At 47.2% G+C, this 25,960-nt stretch overlaps 1 protein-coding gene and 1 long non-coding RNA gene across 3 annotated transcripts; one reads left to right on the top strand and one right to left on the bottom strand.

Annotated features, from left to right (window-relative positions):
- The first annotated feature begins 1,749 nt into the window (after nt 1–1,749).
- VCP (valosin containing protein) lies at nt 1,750–25,578 on the top strand. 2 transcript variants are annotated; one of them, XM_083402788.1, is made up of 17 exons: nt 1,750–2,185; nt 7,646–7,757; nt 8,154–8,326; nt 9,625–9,767; nt 10,568–10,698; nt 11,722–11,853; nt 13,180–13,282; nt 16,791–16,924; nt 17,625–17,760; nt 18,921–19,033; nt 21,034–21,198; nt 21,299–21,421; nt 22,446–22,658; nt 22,780–23,088; nt 23,693–23,848; nt 23,959–24,113; nt 25,135–25,578. In XM_083402788.1, the coding sequence occupies exons 1-17, from the start codon at nt 2,169–2,171 to the stop codon at nt 25,238–25,240; spliced, it is 2,421 nt and encodes an 806-aa protein (XP_083258914.1). In that variant the 5' UTR covers nt 1,750–2,168; the 3' UTR covers nt 25,241–25,578. The 2 variants fall into 2 exon arrangements, with proteins under 2 accessions (XP_083258914.1, XP_083258913.1); XM_083402787.1 differs by lacking the exon at nt 1,750–2,185 and adding an exon at nt 2,656–5,264 and having other exon boundaries at nt 5,368–7,757.
- LOC310659596 lies at nt 16,766–19,978 on the bottom strand. The gene is made up of 2 exons (XR_014502842.1): nt 19,855–19,978; nt 16,766–19,428 (listed from the first exon to the last, which is right to left on the bottom strand). It is a non-coding gene; the product is annotated as an uncharacterized lncRNA (long non-coding RNA).
- Nucleotides 25,579–25,960: the final 382 nt, after the last annotated feature.

Below are 25,960 nucleotides of genomic sequence, written 5' to 3'. Positions count from 1 at the left end.
AAAGGGCAAGTAGATAAATAGGTACCACTCCGGCAGGAAGGTAAACAGCATTTCCGTGCACTGCTCTGGTTTGCCAGAAGCGGCTTAGTCCTGCTGTACGCCGGCTTCCTTGGCCAGTAAAGTGAGATGATTGCCGCAACCCCAGAGTCGTCCGTGACTGGACCTAATGGTCAGGGGTCCTTTTACCTGCTAACTGCTAACTGGAGGGACCAAAGAGCAGTTGGCCCTGGCCCTGGGAATGCAGAAAAGGGCCTCCCTCTTCCCACATCTCTGCTAAATTTCAGAAGTGATGTAGCAGCCTTAATACAGAGGAATGGTTGGAAGCAGAGCTGTTACCTTTCATTAGAGAGAGAAAATATTGTCGTCATTTATTGTTAATAATAATCAGACAACCCCTTTTAGACTTTTTGTGTGGAAATGAAAATTTGAGACATTTCATAGAATCAGAGAACTGTAGAGTTTGAAGGGACCTCAAGGGTCATCCAGCCCAACCCCCTGCAATGCAGGAATGTGGGTCTGAAGATTGGGGAAATAATTGCTTAGCAGAAGGTTGAACAGCTGGATGTCATCTTAGGGTGAATGTATTTTATGTAACTGATAAGACGGAAAATCAGAATTCCTTTTTATCCCATTTCCCTTTACCCCCCCCCCTTCTTTTTATATTCCCTCTTATCTTTTTCCCCCTTTTGTTTTGCATGGTGTCCTCTCCTCTGGGACATTATTGGGATTATACACAAATGAAGGTGATGGATGGTTGGTGAAGGACCCTGAGAGGCAGGGAAGGGAAGAAGTCCCAGAGTGGGAGGCTGGGGGAAGAAAGGGAAGTTCCCAGGTGAGATCTTTCTGCGTTAAGAACTATACAGTGGTACCTCGGGTTACAGACGCTTCAGGTTACTCTGCTAACCCAGAAATAGTACCTCGGGTTAAGAACTTTGCTTCAGGATGAGAACAGAAATCGTGCTCTGGCGGCGCAGCGGCAGCAGGAGGCCCCATTAGCTAAAGTGGTGCTTCAGGTTAAGAACAGGTTCAGGTTAAGAACGGACCTCCAGGACGAATTAAGTTCTTAACCTGAGGTACCACTGTATTTAAGAAAGGACTCTGCATTTTCCTTTCTCTGTTTTTATTTATGTTAGTTTTTTAGTATATTCTACTAAGAAAAAGCCTGAATAATATTTTATGGGGGAAACAACAACAACAAGGGTGGAACGGGCTGCCTCTGAAGGCGGTGGGCATTTTTAAAGCAGAGGTTGGACAGCCATCTGTCAGAGACGCCTTAGCTGGGATTCCTGCATTGCAGGGGGCTGGGACAGCTAACCCTCTGCCACCCTGTGCTTCTAGGATCCCACGCAGCAGCAGCAGCAGAAACCTTGGCGTGGGGGAGACGCCGCGTCGCTGTGGCTGCAGCCGGTGAGCGCGCCGGAGAGAGAGCAGCTCCCGGCTTCTCTGCCGCAGCTCCGAGCCTCCCCTCCCGGCCTCCCTGCGCCAAAGCAGCAGCGCCTCTCCCTGCGGCGCGCTCTGCACATTCTCAGAAGCACTCTCTCCCCAGCCCCGCCTTCCCCTTTATGACGTCACGCGCCCCAGCGAGCCGAGGGCGGGAAATCCCCTTCCGGGGCCACGCAGCTCCGTACCGAGCCTGCGCAGAGAGACCGCGGCGACCGCGCTCTCCCACTGGCTGCCCCGCCACGCCAATCATCTACTTGTCACGTTGCGACTGGCTGCAGCGCGCCCGTCGCTCTCGGGGCTACACCCAATCCGCGCTGCGTTGCCAGGCAGAAAAGAAATCCGGGCGGCGCTTCCCCCCTTTATTCCCCCCTCCCTTTCGCGTCGAGGGATTTTTCCGATTGGTCCGCCCGTCCCCGACGGAATGCGCTACCCGGATGACCCCCCTCTCCCTCCAACCTCCGGGTCCGGCAGCTTTGCGGCTTTTTTTCCCGCCCCTCCTCCGGATTGGCCGAGCGGGGCCGGTTTCCTTTTTTCCGATTGGCCGCCGCGGCACCTGTTGCTAGGCAGAGCGCGGCCTAGCACGCCGGGCGGAGCGTCACTCCCGATGAGTCGGCGTTGATCCGTGAGGGGAAAGCGAGCGAGCGAGCGCGGAGAGAGCAGAGAGAGCGAGCGCGGCGCCCAGGCCGAGCCACCCTTCGAGACCGCTGCAGCCGAGCCTTGCCGCCATGGCCTCGGGAGCCGAGTGAGTCTCACACGGGGGGGGGGGAGGAGACCCGCCTGACAGGACGACCCCCCCCCGTCCCACCGGGCCGCCGCCTGAGGAAGGCCTCGCCGCCTCCTTCGCTCCCTCACCCGGCCATACGGGGCCTGGAACGGGGGGGGGGCGGCGGATTGAGGAGACAGAAAAGCCCCCCCCCCGTTTCCCCCTCCCTCAGGCGCCGCCATTTCTCTCCCCCCCCCGCCGTGGCCTCTCCCCCCAAGGCCTTCTTTGAGGGGAGGGGGGCGCCATCATTTCCTCGAGGGGAGGGGGCGCCGGCTCCTTCCTGGCCTCTCCCCCCCCCAAGCCTCTCATTGAGGGGTCTTTCTGTGGGGGGGTCCGGGGGGGCGTGATGCCCCCGGGCGCCGGGGGGGGGGACGGAGCCGGAGGGGGGAGGCGGCGCTTCCTTCTCGGCGAGGCCACTTCCTGCTCCGCCAGTTCTGCCGAGTCACCCGCCGCCTCCTGGGCCGGCGCTGGGAGGAGAGAGAGAGAGAGAGGCAGGCCGCTTGGCCGGCCGGGGGGCTGTGGGGCTCCCTTCCCTGGCCTGCCTGCCACCCTAGCGGGCGGGCCCAGCGCCGCCTCCCCCCGCCAGGCGCCTCCAGGGCTGCGGCGGAAGGAGGGCCGCCCTGGCTGGATCTGCCGGTTCAGGGGGCGTCGCCGGGCAGCTTCGGAACGTGGCTCCCGAAGGGTTGCTGAATCACGGAGGAGGGGCAGGAAGGGGGCCTCCCCAGAAAGGAGAATATTAGTAGCAAGGAGCCCTTGGGGCTCCAATGATCTTTCGTTTCACATAAGAAACAAGTCTCTTTAATAAGAAACGAGGGCCTTTAGATTCACACTTGTTAGATATGGGGACGGGGGTCCCTTCTCCAACATGCTGTCAAGGCCAGATGCTTCTATGGTTCTCGATGGATCCTCAAGCCACACTGGCGAGAATGCTTCGCCCGCTGAACTCCGAGGCTCTTGGGCAGCTGCTCTCTTTCTCCCCAGTGCACAGCAGCAGGGTGACTGGCCTTGCTGCCATTAGGTACTTTCAAGCCAAGTCCCCTCTCATGTGGCTGGCTCAGTAAGAGTATGTGCTCAGGTTGGTCATCACCTCCCATTGTTCCGAGGGAGAATTGTGGTTGCTAAACTTGCACCTGCTCCACTTAGCAAAACACACTGCCTCGTGGGATTTTCTTGCTAGTAAGCAAGGTAGCATGCTGTTGTGCTTCAGTAGGAATTCTTAGCTGTGGCAGCCATCTTGTCATATGGAAGCCACAAAGCATTGGTCATGTGATACCAGCTAGAGAAGGACTCCTTAGGTTCACCACTTCCTGGTCTTAACTCTCAAGTGAACAAGGAATGGGGATAAAACCAATTTGCACATCACTTGCTGATTAGGCTCTTCCATTTTGGCTTGAGCTTCACTGGCTATTAGAGAGCAACATGTTTGGGTTTTCAAGCTGGTCTTCTGCTGTTGGTAGAGTAACTAAAGCTTAGGGTTATTTTAAATTTTTTTGTCTTAAAGGGCTCTTGACAGCTATGCTGGGAGAGGTGAGAAACAGTCATGGTTAAGTGACATCAGAAACAGCATTTCACAAAACATTTGCCACCTTGCAAAAATGTACTGTCCATTTTTTGGGGTGGGGGGAGATTTCCTTCAATATGAATAGCAATTGCCAATCAATAGTAAGGTCTGGAAGCATTGTTTTCTTATTTGGCATTATGTCACAACAACTAATTGACTTTGTGGGATTGGTACAATCCTGCTCTGAGCAAACTGCTTCATGCCCTCACTCTTATTTGGCTTTCTGATGTTAGGCAGCAAAAAAACTCATGCCCTTTTAAACAGGAATACTGAAGCAGCTGCTGTGAAGTGGGGTGGTGGGACAGTCCAACAATAGCCAAAGTTGTTTCTTACTATTGGTCCATCTAGCTCAGTATTGAGCTGACTGGCAGCAGTTCTTTGGGCTTTCAAGCATGAAGTCTTCTCAGCCTTACCTGGAGATGTCGGGGATTGAATCTGGGTATTTTGTGCTCCTATGAACTATGGTCCCTTTTCACACCCTAAAAACACACTTGTATGAAAACAGCACTCTCTTTAAAAAGTGATAACAATAGAAGTCTTGTTCCTGCTTCTTCTAATTCTGCTACATTAAAAAAATCTGATGGCCGAAATAGGTAAGTTTGGGGTCACTGAGATCACAAGGACTCCTTAACTAATCAGTATTGCAATTAATTTTGCATCACTGGGTGCTTCTCAACTTGGCAAACATTGCGAGGTGAAATGAGGCTTGCCAGCAACTTCCTTTTTAAAACCTTGTAAAGTATGTCTGGATGACTTTGCATGAGAGCAGGCAGATAATTGGCAGGTAGGTAGACTCTTGAGTATTTTCTTCTCTTCACTATGAATGTGATATGTCCTGTGGAATTACCTGGTTTCCAGTCAAAAGTACAAGTATTGGTTCCTCTACTTAAACATACAGGCCTCAAAATAAATGAATCTAACAGTTTTTAGCTTTTTTCTTAACTAATAGTAAACAGACAGCTGAACCCTTTCCTACTAGCTTTGTTGCCTAGAAAAATTCCTGAACCTTCATAAATTATTATTTGCAAATCTAGGCTTCATCTTCCTTTTGTTGGCTGAAGCGGATTTGTTTTTCTTTTAACCTGGTTGTTCTCAGGTGACATGGCTGAGGCAAGACCAGCTGCTTGAAATTTGCAGGTGTCATTGCTGAGATCCTTCCTTCTATTTTTAATGCAGTTACAGCAGCTTGGAAGAACCAACTTTCCGGTTAGCTGTGAAACAACAGATCTCTTCCTCCATAATCTGCTTCCAGTTACAACTCCAAATGAAGTGTCTTCTGTGGTAGAGCTAACTGGTCCCTTGGCTTTCCAGTATTTCCTCTAGCCAAGTATCTTCCTGAAGATCTGTTGGGAATCTTGATGGCCTGGTTCTAAGAAAGTAGTAGCCACCATGCTGTTATTTGAAACTTCATTGCCGCAATGCTTGCTTATTCACATTTGTGTTTTCTTCGGTTTTCAATTTTTGGATGTTCTGTTGGAAGACCGTCTTCCACTGGAAGTGACCTAGATTGGTACAGCCAACTGTGGATCTTGAGGCTTTTGTCCTCAAGCTGTCCTCAGTGTCTTTTCCTTTGCTCTTCTGAAGACTGCTGCCTGGGTAGTGCCCCATTCCAAAAGTCATGAAGAGGGTTAAAATCAGTTCCCTGTAGCTCTCTGATAGCTCCTTACATTTCCCAGTATTGTACTTACACTCTTCACTTCTCTTGATTGGTAAGAGGGACCTGGAGTTGCTCCTCTGCCACCAGGAATGTGGGTTTTCTTGCACTGGAAAAATTTCCAGAGAACTTTCTCAATGTTCCATTTCCAGATACATTTTGTGATTTGATTTAGCATGTCTGCTTGCCTTACATTAAGGCCACCCAACTAAAGTTTATGTTCTGTATAAATATTAATTTTTTTCCAATAACCCAAAGTAAATGAACTGAAAAATATTATTAGAAGAGCACACTTAGAGTACTTAAATATTTCCCCGAAGCATATTCAATACTTTACATCGAAATTATTTAACTGGAATTAAATTTGTAAAGATCTGCAGACTGCTTACATTTTATGATATGCCCACTCATTTAAGCTATTCCCTTTCATTATTTAGATGTAAGAAAACCTGAAGGCGCTGAAAACTGTTTAACATACCTGAGAAGCTGTGCTTTCCAGACATCTACAACGGGGGATGGGGAATCGATTACAACCTTTTTAGGGCTGACTGATACTTAATCCATTCCAGTTGCTTAGTTTGAATTGCATTATTTCTATTCATCACATGACTGACAGTTTTATGAAACAACTTGTGTCTAATAATGGCGCGTTCCCCGCCAAAATGTGATGGTGGAGAAAACCCCCACATTGCATTACTTGACTGCATCACACTTGAGCACATTAAGATGCCTGAACAATATCTGGCTCTTCTCTAGTACTAGAGAGTTGGCCCCAGGTGCTGCATCTCACCCTCCTCCAAATTTGGGTTTGCTGGTACCATAACAGTTGTTCTTCATCTTAGTTGTCAGCCTTAACTGGTGTAAACACATCTGTATTTCCTCAATTGCTGCATATCATTGAAGGCAGATTTAGGAGGGTTGGCTTGGTGTCCTATTTGGCATCCTGCAAAGCATCTACCAGTCACTTCCAGTAGGCTCACTCATTTCACACTATCCTGTCATGAGTTTCTTAGGGGTTTTCTTCTTTTAGGCTTTGTCTATAAGCATATCTGCCAGGGAACAAAATACTTGAAGAACTCCCATTTTCATAGCATTCATGTATTTTCTGCTTGAACTGTGCAAAAGAAACGATCAGTTTCACTTTTGTTTTTGGGAATGTAAAGCCATGATGTGTCAGTTTCCAACTTAAGGGTGGAACTGATGAGCCAATGAAACTGTTACCTAGGCCTCATTCAGTTCAACACATTCTCAGACTTGTGTTGAAGTTCTTGCTTAGTTTTAAAAAAACAAAACCCTTGGACAATTTGGACTGCAAACCGGATATTGTAAGAGACTCTTCAGTGATTCTGCCTCTTCCTAGTGGAAGTGTTTGTAGAGGAACAAGTGATGGGATAGGGCTGCTCTTCATCTTCTTAGAACCTTTGCTGTGTGATCCTTCAGGGCTCTAGGTTATCAAGTCTTTGATCTTGCTCTGTGTCTGGCCAGGGAGGTTGCCTGCAGGTGATGGTAAAGGGGGACTCGTGGCAGTTTATGACCCACCAAGGCTCAATCGATGGGGTCCAACTTCCCCAACTGTCAACCTTGAAATGTTCGTGGGACCCTTTCTGTGCATGTACTTTTGGGTTGTTAGGGAGCTTGATGCAGCAGTGTTAATGCTGCGGCAGCTGCACTTCCAGGGCACAAGTCAGGTGCTGGTTTTAGCTCACAGAACCTTAAATGGTTTGAGCAATTAATCTGTGTTGAATTTTGACCTCCATGTGGGAAATGAAATGTTGAGGGCTTGCAGAAGGACTCTGCCTATTGTACACCCTTTAATTCCTCTCCTCTCTTCTGATGCAGACTAAGCTTGGGCATCTTCTGGGAAGTCTACACAAACAGAATAAGTGTCAAGATTTGCCTAGGGACTATCACTTAATGGGGGGGGCTCTTTGTATGTGGGTTGTTTGCCACATTGCTTGCTTTCTTTTTCACAATGGTAAGTGGTTTCTGAATGCTTCTGATCTATAACTGCTCAGTAGAAAACAGAGTAGAGGGCACTGGGAGCACACCTTGCACCCACATTGTTGCTTGTTTTGAATTTTGTTGCATAGAATGTTGCACTTGCCTTTCAACTAAGGTTTGCCTAAGAGAAAATGTAACAAAGAAGCATAGAATGCAAATGGTTGAACAAGGGTGTGGCTCCGTCTCCTATGCTTCCAACAACTCTTGTCTTCTCTTATTACAGTTCCAAAGCTGATGACTTGTCAACTGCAATTCTCAAGCAGAAGAACAGGCCCAATCGGCTAATTGTTGATGAAGCAATCAACGAGGACAACAGTGTTGTGTCACTGTCACAGGTGTGTTCAACATATCAATAGAGAGCTATATCACTGATATGTGCAATTTGTTGACTGACACAGAATGGAGGAAGCTGTCTCTGAACAGGCTATTTGTATTGCCTATTCTGACTTAGTGGCTCAGTGGGTTTTCAGGAAGAGGCTTTTCATCATATCTAACACCCCCACACTGTTACAACCAGGTACCTGTGGGTTTTCCCAACAGGACGCTCTCCTAAATTTGCCTTTATTCTGCCTTGTATCCCTTCTGCTGATTAATATTTTGTTCTTAACTGGATGCTTTTATCAAACTAGTACATTACCAGTTGTAGTCAATTTCAGATCAGCAGAATTAATATACTGATTTGTTCTTAAAATTCAGTTGGGGATCTGCTTTCTCACACTTTCTGTTTTCAGGCCAAAATGGATGAATTGCAGCTGTTTAGGGGAGATACAGTCCTGCTGAAAGGGAAGAAGAGGAGAGAGGCAGTGTGCATCGTCCTGTCTGATGACACCTGCTCTGATGAGAAAATCCGCATGAACAGGGTTGTTCGCAACAATCTGAGGGTGCGCCTTGGAGACGTGATCAGGTGAGGTCTGCATGTCCTGTTAAACACACAGAGTTAATTTGGTCAGTAAGCCTGTGGCTAATATGTGGAAAGAGTTCTTCCAAGCATGCTGCCTTGTGTTGGTTATTGTTGCCTGTTGGTAAAGGGAATTGTCAACATTAGTGGCATTGGTGTGGACTTGTTTATGAAGGTATTGTTGGGTTAAATTAAAAACTTAATCAAGGAGAGCTTGATTAATAGCTTAATCTGACACAGTTGTTACCTAGAATAAACAGAGTTGAACAGGAAAACTGCCGAGAAGCTAACTTCTGTGTTCCCTGCTAAGAGGAAGGGAGCATGTGGTCGGGCTAGGGAATCACATGAAATGGCATGTTTTGAATAGTCTGTGGCCTATGGAGACACTCCATTTGGGGGTAAATAATGTCCCCTTTAAATCGACATTGCAAAACAAATTGCCTCACTCCAAAACAAATTGCCTGCTGAAGCTACCCCATATTCTTACCTCATTAAACCGGTGTACCTATGTAAAAGTGGAGTCTCTGGAATTCTTTTTATCATGAGTTCTGGGGTTCTTATTATCATAATGTTCTTCACTTGGAAAAAATTATGTCAATATTGACTTATTTCTATAAATTATGCTGAATTTGAGAGAGCTGTAGAGTTTGAAGCATTTTGTTCCAGTCCTTTTGCAGAGGGTGGGGGAGAGAAGGAAATTGGAAGAAAAAGTCAGAAGACCTGGAGGCCAGGGTGGGGTGACTAGGAAGCTGCCTTATTCCGAGACAGATCGCTGGACCATGTAACTCCTTATTAGGTGAGCTGATGAGCAGTTCTACCAGGTTTCGGGTGGGGGCCTCTCCCAGCCCTACCTGGAAATACTCAGTCTTGACCTTCTACATGCAGAGCAGACAGTGTACCTCTGAGCTAGGGCCCTTCCTGGATGGAAGGGGAAATGACAGGGACGGTCTGTAGCTGAGTGATTGGGCATCTGCTTTGCATGCAGAAGGTCCCAGGTTCAGTCACCAGCATCTCCAGGTCGGGCTGAGAAAGATTCCCTGCCTGAAACTCCGGAGAGCTGTTGCTAGTCAGTGTAGACAATACCAAGCTAGATGTCCCCTTGTCCTGACTGGATGAGAGAGATTCCTATGTTCCTAAGTCCCCCATCGAAAAGTTGGCAATGAATAGGAAGTCTGAAGGAAGTGAAAAGGTAGCTGGCTGCCCTGTCCTTTTCATTGAGACTGGGAAGTTGTTTCTTGTACATGTTTCCAGTTTGCAAATTGGGGGCCACTTGAGGGTCACAAAGGCACATTCTTTCTTTTCAGCATCCAGCCTTGTCCAGATGTGAAGTATGGCAAGCGCATCCATGTGCTGCCCATTGATGACACAGTGGAAGGGATCACAGGGAACCTGTTTGAGGTGTACCTCAAGCCATACTTCCTGGAAGCATACAGACCCATCAGAAAAGGTAAGGGCACCTGGCACTAAACCAGTAGAGAAGCTGCTGCGGTGAATACTTTATAGACAAGCTTTCTTCAACCTGCTGTCATCCATGTTTAGTATTTTATTAACTGCATTTTTATGCCACCCTGAATTTTTCAGGTGGTGAAGCATGGTCAGGGATGATGAGAGTTGGAGTCCAAAACATCTGAACAGTTGTAGTCCAAGACTATAAACTTTTATTTGGGTTGCTTGTGAGCTGGTGTCTTTGACTAAATTTTCCCAGTTCTATTTTGCCCCAAATGAAAGTCTGGCTTCCTGCCATGTGCAGTGAACAGTGGTGTAGCAGAAACTGCCTCTAGACCATTATCTGCTGTTTGAAGCAGCTGTCAGTATCTAAGCCGTAAGTCTAGAGGGTCTTTTGATTGTGAAGCATTGAGAAGTAGCCAAAAGCAGAGGGGCCTTGTTTTGAGCTTCTCTGGTGTGTAGCCAACTTTACAATTCTGTAGGCCCTATTCAGTCAAGTGAGGAGAGAGCGTGCAGTTCTGCCCCCCCTCCCCCCTGGTCAGGCTGGCTTGCCATTTCTCCTAGTAGCAACATCTGCCATTTCTGTTCCCTTTGGGGAAGTTCCCAGAGCTACTAGTGCCACTGTGACCTTGTCCTAAACTGAGTCTATAGCAAAGGAAGCATCTCCTCTGGAAACCTACAGCTGCTCCCTCAGTTCTGAGCTTTCTTAAGTAGAGGGATGGGGAACCGTTACAACTCTTGAGAGTACTTGTTCTGGAGGTGGGTGGTGTCTTGACCTCATTAACATGCTGATAATTTCAGGGGACATCTTCCTTGTGCGCGGAGGGATGCGTGCAGTCGAGTTCAAAGTGGTGGAGACAGACCCCAGCCCATACTGCATAGTAGCTCCAGACACTGTGATTCACTGTGAGGGAGAGCCTATCAAACGAGAGGTGAGTTGAGCAGGCCTCTTCCACAGCTCTCATTCTGTGACTTGGAGTGGGCCGTAAGCGGTGTGGTGGGAAACAAAGTTGAGGATTAGAAACACTCTGCTATTTGGTTCTTGGGGGAAAGTCCCCCTATGGGAAGGAAGGCAGAGCTGTTGCATACCAAAGCAGCCACGTGCTATGTTCCTGTCACAGGAATTTCCCATTCCCAGCTAAAGTGGTTATTGTAGCTTTGGCACATGTTCCTATGATGGATGAACTGGACAAGGCTGTAGACTGAGATCATTTCCTTGGGTGCTATACCACCCAAGTGGGTATCTGGAATAGTGACCAGCTGGTTTTTAACATATTTTCCGTTAGGAGGAAAAGAAAATGTTTGATAACATAGGATAAGAGCCATGTTGGAATATATTAGTAGTAGTAGTAGTAGTAGTAGTAGTAGTAGTAGTAGTATACCACCATTCATCTGAAGATCCCATGTTCTTCAGATTACAACAGGAACTCCAGTTAACAACAGGAAAGTACAAGATGAGAATAAGAAATACATAATAAAACAAATATAAATGCACCCTCCCCTTGCACAAACATATTTTAAAAAGCCATAAAATGTTAATCAGCCGAACGCCTGTTGAAGAGAGAGGTTTTTGCCTGGTGCCTAAAGATATGTAATGAAGGCACTAGGCAAATCTCGCTGGGGAGAGCATTCCACAAATGAAGATCCACCACAGAAAAGGCCTGTTCTCATGCTGCCACCCTCCGGACCTCTTGTGGAGGAGGCACATGAAGAAGGGCCTCCAGTGATGATTGCAGGGCCTGAGTTCATATGTAGAGAAGCAGCTCTTGAGGTATTGTGGTCCTGAGCCACAAATAAGCACTCATCCAACTTGACTGGATCTTGGTCCTTAAGTCCTTTTATGAGCTAGCTCATAAAAATATGGTATGCTTGGGACTTGGCATTTCTGGTTGTCATACTACTTTGACCATGAGGTCCTCAGTGCATTTATTCTCTGTCCCTTGAAAACATGCCAGGATGAAGAGGAGTCCCTGAATGAAGTGGGCTATGATGACATTGGAGGCTGTCGAAAGCAGTTGGCTCAGATCAAGGAAATGGTTGAGCTGCCTCTCCGGCACCCTGCTCTCTTTAAGGCTATTGGTGTGAAGGTGAGTATCTGACCCCACTCATGATGGGTTGGACTCCGTGTGGGTAGCAAACATGTCCTGCAGGTGCTGCTTCTGCTCAGGTGTGCATGTATTAATGAATGCTAGAGCCCTGCTTCAAGAGTGCTCTGATAACATGCGCTGGTGTATTTCTATATTTAATAAAATCTGTATATAGCTTGATTGTCGAAAATCTCAAAAGCACTTTACGGATAGAATAAAATAACAAAAATATTAGTAAAAGCAGCTGTTTAAAGCTTTCAAATTGTCATTAAAATCAGCAATAATCTAAAGACAGATTAAAATGCATGTAAATATTCTACATATGTTGGTAGGCTTGTCCAAACAGAAATGTTTTTAGCAAGCACCGGAAGAACACAGTGAAGGTGAAAATTGAGGCAGCGTCTTCATTGCCACCTGCCCACCCAGGCAAATATGAGTGCCACCTTCCATCCCTGTATACGACTGAGAGATCAGGGCCACAGATAGTAAACTCAGGCCTGGGTGTATGCACATCCCACACTGTCAGAAGGAAGATTATAAATCCACTCCAACTCTTCTCCGCCTGCCGCTCACTCGGGGCAAGGGGGAACCCTGGCAAACCACACTTCCCCTCAACCAGGCTCTCCCCCTGGGAGAGGGATGCAGGACTGTCTTCCACAATGTCTGGCCTACAATTCTGTATCATAGGGATGGGGGCGTTCACCTGTCTCTGTGACTCCTGAAGTGGTGGTGAATCCCTTTGGCGTCATCCCCTGCCACCCTTGGCAGGTCCTTTACCACACCCCTGCCTGTATTCACCCAGCCAGCAATCAAGCAGTGCCCCATGCTACAGTCAGCACAGACACACTTACCTGCAGGCAGATAACCATGCAGGTCAAACAGAGTGCTGCAGTGAAAACCCACACACTCTTGCTGACTGGGAGAGCAGACCAGGATGGTGCAAACTAGCCCTTCCTTGCTTAGTCCTCTGTGGTGTACATAGGTGCTGAGTGTGCAGGGCTGTGGGTGTTCCAGGCCCCACAACATTCCCCATGACAGGACTGGCCACAAATGTTTGTGCCGGGAGGCATGTGGTCTTACATCAGCACGCTTGCTGATGTGCACATGTGACGTCATGTGCACACTCCGGCGGGCGGGCCAATGTCAGACTCACGCGTGCCTGTGGCGTGCACGGCCCAAGGCACCCACGGTCCTAGGGCCAAGCTGGCGATGTATGGTACTGGTTGATCCCAGACTGCACAGATACTTTCTGGATAGCACTACAGGTCTTTACCAGAATTTGGATTTAACCCTCAAATGCTAAGCAACGTACCTGCCTTTCTCTAGCCTCCCCGTGGAATCCTGCTGTATGGTCCACCGGGTACTGGGAAGACCTTGATTGCCCGAGCAGTGGCTAACGAGACTGGAGCTTTCTTCTTCCTCATCAACGGTGAGTGCCTGGGAGCAGCTTCATGGTTTTTGTTTTATTTATCCAAGTTTATATAGTGTTTGTTAAAGCCTCACGCGTGCCAAAAACCCCCATTAAAATTATCAATAAAAGACATTTAAAATGGGTATTTAATAAAAATAAACAGTAAGCTAAAACGGATTAAAGCACATGTAGCTTCTGCATGCCTGGATAGGTTTTGGAAAAGTGTAGTGAAGGTAGTTTTGGAAAAGTGTAGTGAAGGCAGTTTTGGAAAAGTGTAGTGAAGGCACCCACGTTATTATTATTATTGTTGTTGTTGTTGTCTTTATACCCACAGATCTGAGGGTGGTTCACAACAAAATCACAATATAAAAAACAATAAAAATGAAAACAAAGACAATGCAATAATCCCCCTGGTCCATAAGCAGGGAGTTGCAAAGGCTAGATGCAGCCACGCTAAAATGTTCCGTTTACTTGCAACTGTGGAATGAGTCTGATGTGGCATTGATGACAGGGACAGTTCCACAGAGTGAAGCGGTTGAGTGGGCTCTTCTAGGGTAAGGTAATCCTGCAAGTAAACTGGTCCCAAAACTGTTCCGGGCTCTATGCCTTGAACTTGTTCTTGTAGCAAATTGGTAACCAGTGCCGATCTCTGAGCAGAGATATTATATGCCAACAGGGTCTTACTCCTATCAGCAGCTGTGCTGCAGATTTCCAAACTAACTACAGCTTCTGGATCAGGTGCAAGGGAAGCCCCCCATAAAGTGCATTGAAGTCACCATGTCTGAGTTGTTGTGGTCATGTTCATGTTGACTCCTTCAGCTGTATGGCTAGCTTGATATTGAGCAAAAGGCAATGAGGTGGAGAACAAGTGAGCCTTTCAAGTAGAGCCTGTGTTTAAAATGTCTTTCCTTGTGGACAAGACCTTTCACAAGAGTTAAATTTTCGGTATGGAGGATTACTTGCTAAAATTACATCTCAGTTTCAGTATCTTCTTTCTCTGTTGGATGAGATTGCATCATATTGTGTATTGCTGCCAGGTGACTTTGGGCACTTTTTGGTATACTTGTGCTTCCTAGCCAGCTTGCAGTGATGTGCAGCTCCCTTTCCTCCTGGATCATCATGGTGGTTGCCCATGAGCAGGGGAGCAGAGCCCCCCTGCTGTGCTCTCCTTCTATAGAGCTGCTTCTCTCCACCTTTTGATATTAGTACCAAAGGGAGTTCTGTAAAATCCTGGATGAAGGCCAGAAGAGCACTGCATTGAGCACATGCTTCTCAGTCTAGGAACTGACACAGACTCCTCAGTTATTAGGTGACCTCAAAATAACCTAAATAAATAGCAAATGTTATCAATGCAATGTAGGGCAACAGCTCAAAATTACAATGTAGGCAGCAAATAAAATATAACAATATATCAAAATGCACCACTTTAACAGAGAATGTAGTACTAAACTCTTGGAAACAGCTGCCCATTTTCAGTTATAAGATCTCAACTCAGCCTTGCTTCAGGGGAGGATCCTTATTCTTCCCTTGGGTGCTGGGTGTTTATGAAAGGCTTTGCCAAACTCAGTTGTCAATAGAGAACCTGTCTCCTTGGAAACCTCACTTGCCCCTTGAGGAGCCTAAAGGAATTACTTTGATCTATGCAGGTCAATTTCAGGTGAATAGAAAGTGGTGAGTCTACAGTGGTACCTCGGGTTACAGATGCTTCAGGTTACAGACTCTGCTAAACCAGAAATAGTGCTTCAGGTTAAGAACTTTGCTTCAGGATGAGAACAGAAATCGTGCTCCAGTGGCAGCAAGAGGCCCCATTAGCTAAAGTGGTCTTCAGTTTAAGAACAGCTTCAGGTTAAGTATGGACCTCCAGAACGAATTAAGTACTTAACCCGAGGTACCACTGTACTCTCTGTTTTTGAATCGAAAATAGCTACATCAGTCTGCAGAGGTTCATTGGCTCAGTTCACACACAACATTCAGCCAATCCATGACTTGGCATGTGTGTGCAGGCTCCCGGAGAGGAGATGGCAGCCACTTTGTCCCTTTGGTCTGCTGCTGCATTTTTGTGAGTTGAACCATGGCTTGGCTTATCATGTTGTCTTGTTTCTGACAAACCACAAGCAGTAAAAGAAGAATAGACCTTGGTTACAGCTTGTGGCATGTCTGGAGTGAGACAAACTGTGAGCTTAGGTTTACAGGACATTCCAATCCATGGCTTAGCTCACAGCAGGGCGGCACCAGCAGCATGACTGGGAGAGGAGCTAAGCAGCCATGATCTTCCCTCCAGGAACCTACATTCTTGCACATTCACACTAAGCCATAGTTGCATGTTAATGGAGTCATTGAAAGGCAGAGAGGAGAAACGGAAAGCCAGGATACGGAGCAGATGGAGTAGTTCCCAGACTGGAAGTTTGGGGCTGTCACTGTTGATCGGCTCAGGTGTTGGGTTGGAAAGGAGTTTGAGTGCCACGTGGACAGTGTTATGGACAAACAGTCCAACTGGGGTGACGAGCCAAATAATATCACACCACAGGTGGCAAAAGAAAAGGTTTGTTCAGACTGCAGTCAAAAGATACAGCGGAAATCCAGTTCCAAATCATGTACCAAGGTTACACGGCAAGGATCACACAGATTTATACATTTCAAATGCGTTGGTTCCAACTTGGCCACCTGGCTAAGGGGTTGATGGCATGTTTGGGGATTTCTCTAGCTTGTTCTGCTGAGGATTAGCTTGGTCAGTACCACGGTTAGAAACTGAAATATGAAAGCTAGGAGCTAAAGGGCACCTTAAACCAAGGTTAGGGCACGACAACAGAATGCCTAGGCGCCCTTTTTTTTTAAACAAGAATACAAAGCTGAAAATGAATGAACTGCAGCTAAGGTACTATGTTCATTTTTCACATGGTCTAGCCCTTCCCCTGCTCACTCCCCTAATATTCTTAATAGGGTCTTCTCCAGTCTTCAGAGAGTAGCTGGCAGTGGGGAGGCAGATAAAGGTCCTTTCCTTCCATTCTGCAGTTTAAATCTGAAATCGTAGGCCCAGTATTGCACCCACAGCTCAGAAACTGCTCGCACTAATGAAATTCCCTGTTGCAAAATGCACCTAGAACAATGGGAGTGTCGAACATTGGTCAGTACTATTATTAGGGAAGAGAAAAGGACATGGTCACGAGATAGGGGAGTCCGGTGCCAGCAGCCTTCTGAAAGCTTTTGCTGACCACCGCAATTTAGTGCTTACGGGAGATTAGTCAGGAGGGTGAAAAAGTAACAGACAAATCAAACGTTTTGGCTCTTCCCCATTCAAGCTGGGTTAAAATGTTACCGGGAAGGCCAAAACTAATATAGCTTGCTTGCTTCTAGCTAATTTCTGAGGCCAAAGCTAAAGTCCGCTGTATGTAGAAAGATGGGGTCTCTTGCCTGATAGATGAGATGAAGCTGGGGTCTCTTTGGTTTTCCTCTTCTCAGGTTCCTACCGGCAGTGCTGCTTTAAACAGGACTGTGACTTGGGTAACATACTGCCATTTTCCCACAGGGCCTGAGATTATGAGCAAGTTGGCGGGTGAGTCGGAGAGCAACCTGCGGAAGGCCTTTGAGGAAGCGGAGAAGAATGCTCCGGCAATCATCTTCATTGATGAGCTGGATGCCATTGCTCCCAAAAGAGAGAAGGTGAGTCTTCTGCCAATCCGTTGATGGAGCTCAGTTCTATGGCTGCAGCACTTTGAGAAGGGATTCTTGAGCAAGTGGTGAGTGATAGGCTGGGGTGCAGGTGGCGCTTGGCATGTTGAAGGCCCTCAGTCTGGACTTAAGCTCTCCGAATGTTCTGTCTCCTGCAATCAGGTATTGTAAGGAAGCTTAGCGTTCTGATGAGTTGCATGGCAGAGGAGCTACACTTCATTGCTAGGCCTAGTTAGGTTTTCTGCTTTGTAAACAGACCTTCTGAGAGGAGGGCTAGGCAGCACACCTACCCATTCTGGATGATGATGATGATGGTGATGATAGGAATTCTTGCCACAGTAGTAGTAGTAGTAGTAGTAGTAGTAATTTATTACTTGTTCCCTTCCCATCTGACTGGTTTTCCCAGCCACTTTGGGCAGCTTGCAACAGAAAGGAGTTGGTGTTGGGTTGCCAGCATTTTCCTCCAGTTTGCATTATGCATCTCGTAGGTCCTGAACTGAAGTCTGCATTTGATCCCATGTTTGCCCTAGAATTACTACTTGGGCTGGATTATCTTACTACTTGGTTTTTAAGCTTGATTTTTGGGGGCCAGGGGAAAGGGTGGCTTGTGGTGAAGCTGTACCCCAACTTGTGCCTTGGGATCGGGCGCTTTCCTAGCAGATCTTCACACTATCGGCTGTTCTCTCCACAGACGCATGGCGAAGTAGAACGGCGCATTGTGTCTCAGTTGCTTACACTTATGGATGGCCTGAAGCAGCGAGCGCATGTGATTGTAATGGCTGCTACCAACAGACCCAACAGCATTGATCCAGCACTCCGGCGATTTGGTAACTAGGCTTGTTCTGTTGTGAGGGTGTTACAGTGTGGTAGATGTTGGCTCAATACTTGCAATAGTCTGTGGATAGCTTAAGTACTAGAGAGACCTGCACAAAGCATGGATGCGGTTCAGTTTCCTTTATTAGTATTTTTAGCCCCTGGGAGAAATTTCAGGTTTGCTCAGGTTGTAAACTCCCAGTGCCACTTAAAAACGGAAAGCTGTGTACTGCATATGTACAAATCACAGTGCGCCTTTTCTTAGACTTTCACATGAAAGTGAGGGTACAGACGTGGTGACAGGAGAGGAATCGTAGCAGTGTAGCATTGTCAAGTTGGAAGGGACCCTGAGGGTTATCTAGTCCAATCCCCTGCAATGCAGGAATATGCAGCTGTCCCGTATGGGATTGAACCTGCAACCTTGGTGTTCTCAGTACCATGCTCTAACCAACAGAGAGAGAGAGTGCACGCTTCTTGGTGGGCACCTTTCAAACAGACATTGCTTGATAGCAGAGAGCTGATTGCCTAGTTCGTATATGCAGCAGAAATGAATTTTAAAATTTCCTGGATTGTACCACTTTCAGCTGCACCTGGAGATTTTCATGTGTGAATGCTGCTATGTAGAAAAACAGCATATTAAGGAAGGCTAAATGTGACCCTTTAAAAAACAAAAACAAAACCAGCCTTCCTCTGATAAATATGAGAGAATGTGGAAGGCAGGATAAGTAACACTGACCCCACTAACCTTCTCTTTAAAATGTATATAATTATGTTTGGGAAAGGGTGTCTGTGTCAATGGCAGCTAATTTAACAAGCTGGATCAAATAACTTCCTTTTTCTTTCTTTTTTACTGAAAGAGACCTCTTTTCTTACCTTGGTCTTAAAACACATATTCTCTGAAATTGAGTAGAGTTTCTTTTCAAGTCAGTAATCGTACAAACACAGCCTGAAAGCAGACTGCTGAGATAAAGCTCCTTCACTTGTTAAGTATCATCTTGTTACCTTGTGGGGAATGTCCATTAACTGTTGTGTTTCCCTGAGGTCTTTTTAACACCCAGTGAAACACCCATTTTGCTGTTCTGCGGCCTGTGGGCTTGGCCTTGGTGGCCTTTGTGCGTGGGGGAGTGACGTAAGTACAGAAGCAAAGGTCAGTGTTGATTTTGGTGCCCCGCAGGTCGCTTTGATAGGGAGGTGGACATTGGCATTCCTGATGCTACTGGCCGCCTGGAGATCTTGCAGATTCACACCAAGAACATGAAGCTGGCTGATGATGTTGATCTGGAACAGGTTTGTTGCTTTCTTTTCTTGCCCCTATGTGATAAGGCTCACAAGCGTCATGATTTTTGGGGTCTTTTTTTAATTAAAAAAAGCGTTTATTAATTTTCCAATAAAAACATCCAATTAACATATCAAATCAGATCCAATAAAAATAAAAAACTAAAATAAAAAAATGTCCAATTGTCTTCCAAATTGTAATAATTTTGTTTTGACTTCCCACGGTCTGAATTTCGAAGTGCATTCAACATCATAGCCCTGCCTCTCATCATCCTCAATGTTATTCATAATTCCATGTCCGATTTTTCCCTTCCACATTTTGACTCTGGTTCTACGATCCTCATTCATGTCAGAAAACCGATACTTTTTTTTCCCTATGGAGTGCAGATTTGTCCGTATATTGTACTCTGTCAGGGAAGAGTTAGAAGTTTTCAGTTTATCAGAGGGAGAAAGCATTCCCCAAGGGGGGAGGGAGAGCAGTGAATCTAATAGAAGGGAGCAAGAGGAACAACAGGGAGGGACTGGCTGTTCACAGGAAAGGCAAGGGTTAAGTTCTAGCTCAGATTCGGAGGAGAGGAGATACAGGCCAGCTCTAGCCAGGAGGGTAGAAAAAAGAGCAGGAAAATGAAGGGAGAGGCGCCTTCGCCATTTTGAGGGTGGCTGGTCATGGAGAAGCAGAGCTCAGAAGGTATCTGAAAGAAGTGACTCTGAGGAAGAATAGTTAAAGTTAAGAACCGTTTATAAGATTGTTTTGTTAATACGCAATAAAAAGTTTTATAAAGAACAAGAAGCATTTGTGTGGTGATCTGAAGAGGACAACGACCAGTCCTGACATACTCCTTCAGCTGTTTTTCATCGCACCGCTTCATTTAATTGCATCCAATTTCAAAGTTCTGTCCAGCTCTTTGAGAGTTGTTATTTTGGCAGCTCCCAGATCGTTAATCTTTCCCGTCCAGGTGTTATCAAAGAAACAAGAGAGAAATTTCCTTCTGTACCCTCCTTGTTGATTTATCTTAAACAGACTGTTTGCAATGTAACCATATATCAGACAGTTAGCAATTGGCCTTTGGAATCTTCCCAGTCCGCCCTCCGGGCCCTAGAGGGGGGCTGCCAGACATCCATTTAGCCCTCTCTCTCGCTCGTAATCAAAAAAACATCTTTTTGCAAACAGTTGTATATGTAATATTGTTTCCAGTCTTTATAACCAACCATCCATTAGCTCCTGTTTCTCTTAATCAGGGATGTATTTCAGATATTCAATAACAACGTGGTGGGAGACACCATTTTGTCCTTTGTCCTTTGTTTTCGTCTTTAACAGACATTTCCAGTCTTAGAAGAGAAATGGCTGTGAGTAGATCCCAATTATATATGAAAGTCCATCTGAACTCACTTTTTGAAGAGCAATTTAAGTTCTTAATGAGACTTGGCATGCATTACGGATTGTTGATGTTAAGGATAAAAGAATGTTTTTTTTTACATACCAAGCCCCTCCACATTCCAAACGTCATGATGAGGATCTCTTTGAAGTTCGATCTTTTGCACCAGAGACTGTACATACTGCAGGTCCTCCCCCCCCCCCCCGCTTCGTCAGTTCAGAGCGTGTCTGTTTGTTTTTCAAATCTTTATATTTTCCCAAACAGATGCGTCCGGCTATGGGGTGGCATCGCAGGAGTGTCAGCCGTCCCTAGCTCCGTGACCCAGTGCCCCTGCCGTCTGCCACATCGGCAATCTGGGGCAGACTGCGGGTCGTTGAGACAGTCCTCCCCTGCCCTGGGGAGGCTGCCAGGGCTAATTACCCCCATATCAGCCCTGAATTATCGGAACGGCTGAAGTCCGATTGTGTGGGATCAACCATTTTCCATCGCTGGAAACAGGAAGTCCGCGGTTCAGAGCATTTTGAGGGACCGATTTTTGGGGTCTTCTTGAGTGATTGGAGCAGCTGGGTTCCTTTTCCTCAAGGAACTGCCGCTTGGAGCACCTGCTTACTCCTGCTTCTTCTTCCCTTGCTTCAGGTGGCTAATGAGACCCACGGCCATGTGGGTGCAGACTTGGCTGCTTTGTGCTCAGAGGCAGCTCTTCAGGCCATCCGGAAGAAGATGGATCTCATCGACCTTGAGGATGAGACCATTGATGCTGAAGTGATGAACTCGTTGGCTGTAACCATGGATGACTTCAGGGTAAGGGGGATGCGTCCATGTCTTCTCTCTGGGTGTGGGGGATCATGCCGGCAAATTGTGCATGTGTCAATGAACCACCTCTTTCCACATCTCCTTGCAGTGGGCCCTGAGCCAGAGCAACCCCTCAGCCCTGCGCGAGACGGTGGTAGAAGTGCCACAAGTTACTTGGCAAGACATTGGAGGCTTGGAAGACGTCAAGCGAGAACTGCAGGAGCTTGTACAGGTGAGGCTGTTGATGTCAGACTCCCAGTTACCATCATTAGACCAAGCTGAGGGCCTAGTCATGGGCAGCAGCATTGGTTATCAGTCACTCTTTTGCATAGGAAAATATAAATCGTTCTTTAAATATAAATGGATGCTACATTGGCAGGATATGGGGGGGGGGGAGCCGGATAACCAGATGTTCTTTGAACTTCTACTGTTTCTTGGTTAAAAGTGTAGGAGGGAGTCCTGACCAAGGGCTGCACATAGCTCTTGCACACCCTTCCAGTTACTGAACAGGGAGGCCCCACTGTCACATAAGCCTTCTCTGTTCTCTTGGCTGTTTAAGTGTATCTTGCTTGAATGGTTCTGTTTCTAATGCCTGCCAAGTCTTTTTACAAAACTCAGAGCCCTGTAATGAGACCTGCAGGTTTAGGGCCACATACTTGCCAAGGAACGTGGCTTATGTACTTTCTCTGCATTTATAAACGCAGCTGGCGATGTTCCTCTGGGATCCCGGGGGTAGTGCTCTCATGGCTGTCTTCAGAACAGAAGATCTCACTTTCTCTGAGCTTTTAAGCTGGATTGTTTTCAGTCACAGCATTACTTGTATGTCATTTATGTTTGGCACCATATGGCTGCTCCAGTGTAAGCATCAGTTATATAATTTTGGGTCGTGCGTTTGTGGTGAGATTAACGACCATGACGCCATAAATTCCTCAATCTGCCGACCCCCAGGCCTTTACCAGGGTCACCAGCTTGTGCTCATCCAGTAGGTGAGGGGATGCCGGCTTATACTCCCGGGCTATTCTATAAGAAGTAGCAGCAGCAGCATGTGCGAGGAAAGAGCAGACGTCCAACTCTGAGCGGATGTTGCACCTCTGCCTCTCTGTGGCTCAGTGAAGCATTGCTTGCTACTACAGAGCCCTTTCCAAGTGCTCCACGGCCACAAACAACACAGTGTGGCGAGGCCCTGAGCTCAGGATGTTCTCTCCTGCCTTCCCTTTAACCTTGTGGGGCTGATCCTGATCTTCTTCCTTCCACAGTATCCAGTAGAGCATCCTGACAAATTCCTTAAGTTTGGCATGACCCCCTCCAAAGGGGTGTTGTTTTATGGGCCTCCTGGCTGTGGAAAGACCCTGCTGGCCAAAGCCATTGCCAACGAATGCCAGGCCAACTTCATCTCTATCAAGGGTCCAGAACTGCTCACCATGTGGTTTGGAGAGTCCGAGGCCAACGTGCGGGAGATCTTTGACAAGGTACAGCTCTCCCTGCAGGGTGGCCCCTTTTCACACTGGCATCTCCATGCCAGGCCTGGTGAATTGGTTTCCCAGCGCTTGCATGTTTTGAGGTCTGACCGAGCACCCTTCCTCCACGCAGGCCCGCCAAGCAGCTCCCTGTGTGCTGTTCTTTGATGAGCTGGACTCCATTGCAAAGGCCCGTGGGGGGAACATAGGGGATGGTGGCGGCGCCGCAGACAGAGTCATCAACCAGATCCTAACAGAAATGGACGGCATGTCAACCAAAAAGAACGTTTTCATCATTGGCGCCACTAACCGTCCGGACATCATTGATCCCGCCATCCTGCGCCCTGGGCGCCTGGACCAGCTGATCTACATCCCACTGCCCGATGAGAAGTCTCGTGTGGCCATTCTCAAGGCCAACCTGAGGAAATCGCCTGTTGCCAAGGCAGGTTTGGGGCTGACAGGAATGCTGTGGGGGGTGGGGTACAGATAAATGCCACTTTTTGTGTCTGCAGAGAACTTAGGAGTCCTGCAGAGATCAGAGGTCATGACTTGGACCATGACGCAACTTTATTTAGCCTTCTGACGCCCCTCCAGTTTTTAATCAAGATGCATTGAAATATTTGCTTGCCAATTCTTCACGGTGGGAAAAGAAAAATTATTTGCATTAGAGTGAAGGGTGGGATATCATTTTTTTAAAAAAATCCACCTTCTCACAGTTCATAGAATCTTAAGAGTTGGGAGGTACCCAAGGGTCATCTAGTCCAACCCTTCCTGACAACTGATTAAAGTTACTTTGTTCTGACAAACATTTGTCTTACTAGGCAATTGGTTTGTGTTTTATGTAGTAAACCTCATTTTAAAATGTTTGTTTTTATCTGCTGCGCCTGTTTTTTGTTGGTGTTGTTTTACGCAGTTTTATTTCTTTTTATGCGGTGCTTTTGTTTTTCCTTGCTGTCATACACTGCCCTGCATGATGGAAATGCATTGGAAGGGCAGGGGATAAGTTGGCTTTATAAATTAATGTGGGACCTCCCGTGTTTCCTCAGGACGTGGACCTGGATTTTCTGGCTAAGATGACCAATGGCTTTTCAGGAGCCGATTTAACCGAAATTTGCCAGCGGGCCTGTAAGCTGGCCATCCGGGAGTCGATTGAGAATGAGATCAGGCGGGAGAGGGAGAGGCAGACCAACCCTTCTGCCATGGTGAGTGTCTTTGGACTTGTGGTGGATATTAACTCTTGGGGTGGGAAGGGGAGGTTGACTGTGGCTGTTGGTGGCATCTTGTGCTCCTAACTGTGACTTTGCCGGTTTAGGAAGTGGAGGAGGATGACCCAGTCCCTGAGATCCGGCGTGATCACTTTGAGGAGGCCATGCGCTTCGCCCGCCGCTCAGTCAGCGACAACGACATCCGCAAATATGAGATGTTTGCACAGACCCTTCAGCAGAGCCGCGGCTTTGGTAGCTTCAGGTGAGCAGAGCATCTTGGCATGGACTTTGTGTCCCCCCTCTTAGTAGCTCTTCATATTACATGGGGCTTCATTTATGACCCTGGGTTTTTGGAGAGGTCCAAAAGAGGTCCACCACAGCTGGTGTCAAAAATGTGCAACTTGTGGTTCTGTGGTGTACAGAGCTGCTTTTCCTACTGGGCCTTTGCACAGTACCTGCTGTCAGAAAAGTGCTGATCACATTCCAAAACCTATCTTGCCATGAGAGCTTACAGCTCCCATTAGACGGGGCGAGGAATGCAGTGATTGCCATCGCTACTTGTGTTTCCCTAGTACGAGGTGTTTGGTCCCCCTCCCCCTTATCAATATGGTATTTGCAGCTTTTGGAAGAGTATGTTTATGTGAATCCGTGAATTTTTTTTTTTTTAATTTTTTTTTACCAAAATGGCATGCCTGTTGTGCAGGTTTAAGCTGCTTGGTACTTAGAGTTTAGTGAGAGGGGACTGGATCTGTTTGTAGATCTCTTCCCTCTGTAGCCCAGCACTGCTGCCGTATCCCCTCCCCTCCCTGTTACTACCCAGGATCTCTGTCATCCTGAGGTGCCCCTTGGAGCTCTGTGCCTTCACGACAGAGTGAAGGGCCTGCATGGAACTGAGCAGAGGGGGAACCCATTTGTGTGGCTCCTCCTTCCACAGCAAGGTGTAAAATGGGATGAAGCATACAGGACATGTCTTGACGCTTGGCCAGAGAGCCAGAAACCCAGAGGGCTCTGAGACGGCACTTTGAGGTAGGGCGTTTGCCATGCATTTTTGTGTCACAGCAAAGGTGGGGAACTGGATCTGGCCAGAGGGCCAGACCCAGAAGTGACCAGCTGTTGAGGGCCACTTTGACAGGTCAGGTAATTTGAGACTTTTGAGCCACAGCTGCGAAGGGAGAACTGGTCATGGGGAAGAAGAGGGCTGTGGCTTTCCCCAAGCAGCCTTGATGGCCTCCTGCTCCGTGGAAGGTATTCAACAGCTGCTCTTCTCTGGCTGTTCTTTGCAGATTCCCATCAGGTAACCAGGGTGGTGCTGGACCCAGCCAGGGCACCGGAGGCGCCGGTGGTGGGAACGTATACAGTGAAGACAACGATGACGACCTCTATGGTTAAAGTGCTGCCAGAGCGGACCAAACTGCAGAGCAGGCCGTGTTGTACAGGGCAATTCCAATGGTCAGTGGACTCCTGGCTTCTTCATTCCTTGGTCAGACCCGTGTAGCTGCGTGCCAGACTCTGTCAGCAGGAGTCTGTTGCTGCTGCTGCAAATGCAATGTTGGTTGGGAGGCAGGTGGGCGGGCAGTTGAGGAACTGACTACACTTCTGGGAAATTTCTGTTCTAGTTTTATGGCAGAATCAGCAGCTTTAGCAACGGGTACAATAGCCTGTAAAAACAAAAAGTTTAAAAGTTTAAAACCCACAAAAATAAATTAAAAAAAATCCCATAAGTTCAAGTTGGCATTGGTCTTCCTTCCTTCCTGTTGGTCGTTTTTCTGCTGCTTTGGCCATCCGGGCTCTTGGCAAAGCTGCCTGTGCAGTTGTAGGACAGCAGGACTCCTAGTGCTTTTAACAGTCAGTTTGTACAGGACTTCCAGGGATTCTTTCAGTAGAAAATATTTAAAGTTTGCCAGGAGTGGAGGCTCATGCCTGATAATAGTGTTTCTGTAAGCAGAGGTGGTACTTTAGGGTCACAAGAGGAAGGGGATGTACTTGAAGGCTTTGCTCACCTGTGGGAGGGAGGTGTTAGTGCCACCCTGAAGGTCAGGCGTTCTCTGTGACCCACAACCGGGGTTTGCTCCATGAACTTCATCTCTGCAGCTTGTGTCATCTTCTTGG

The sequence above is a fragment of the Podarcis tiliguerta genome, assembly GCF_965153285.1.
Source record: "Podarcis tiliguerta genome assembly, chromosome: 11".
NCBI classification, from domain to species: Eukaryota; Metazoa; Chordata; class Lepidosauria; order Squamata; family Lacertidae; genus Podarcis; species Podarcis tiliguerta.
This window is presented reverse-complemented; position numbering and strand designations above follow the sequence as displayed.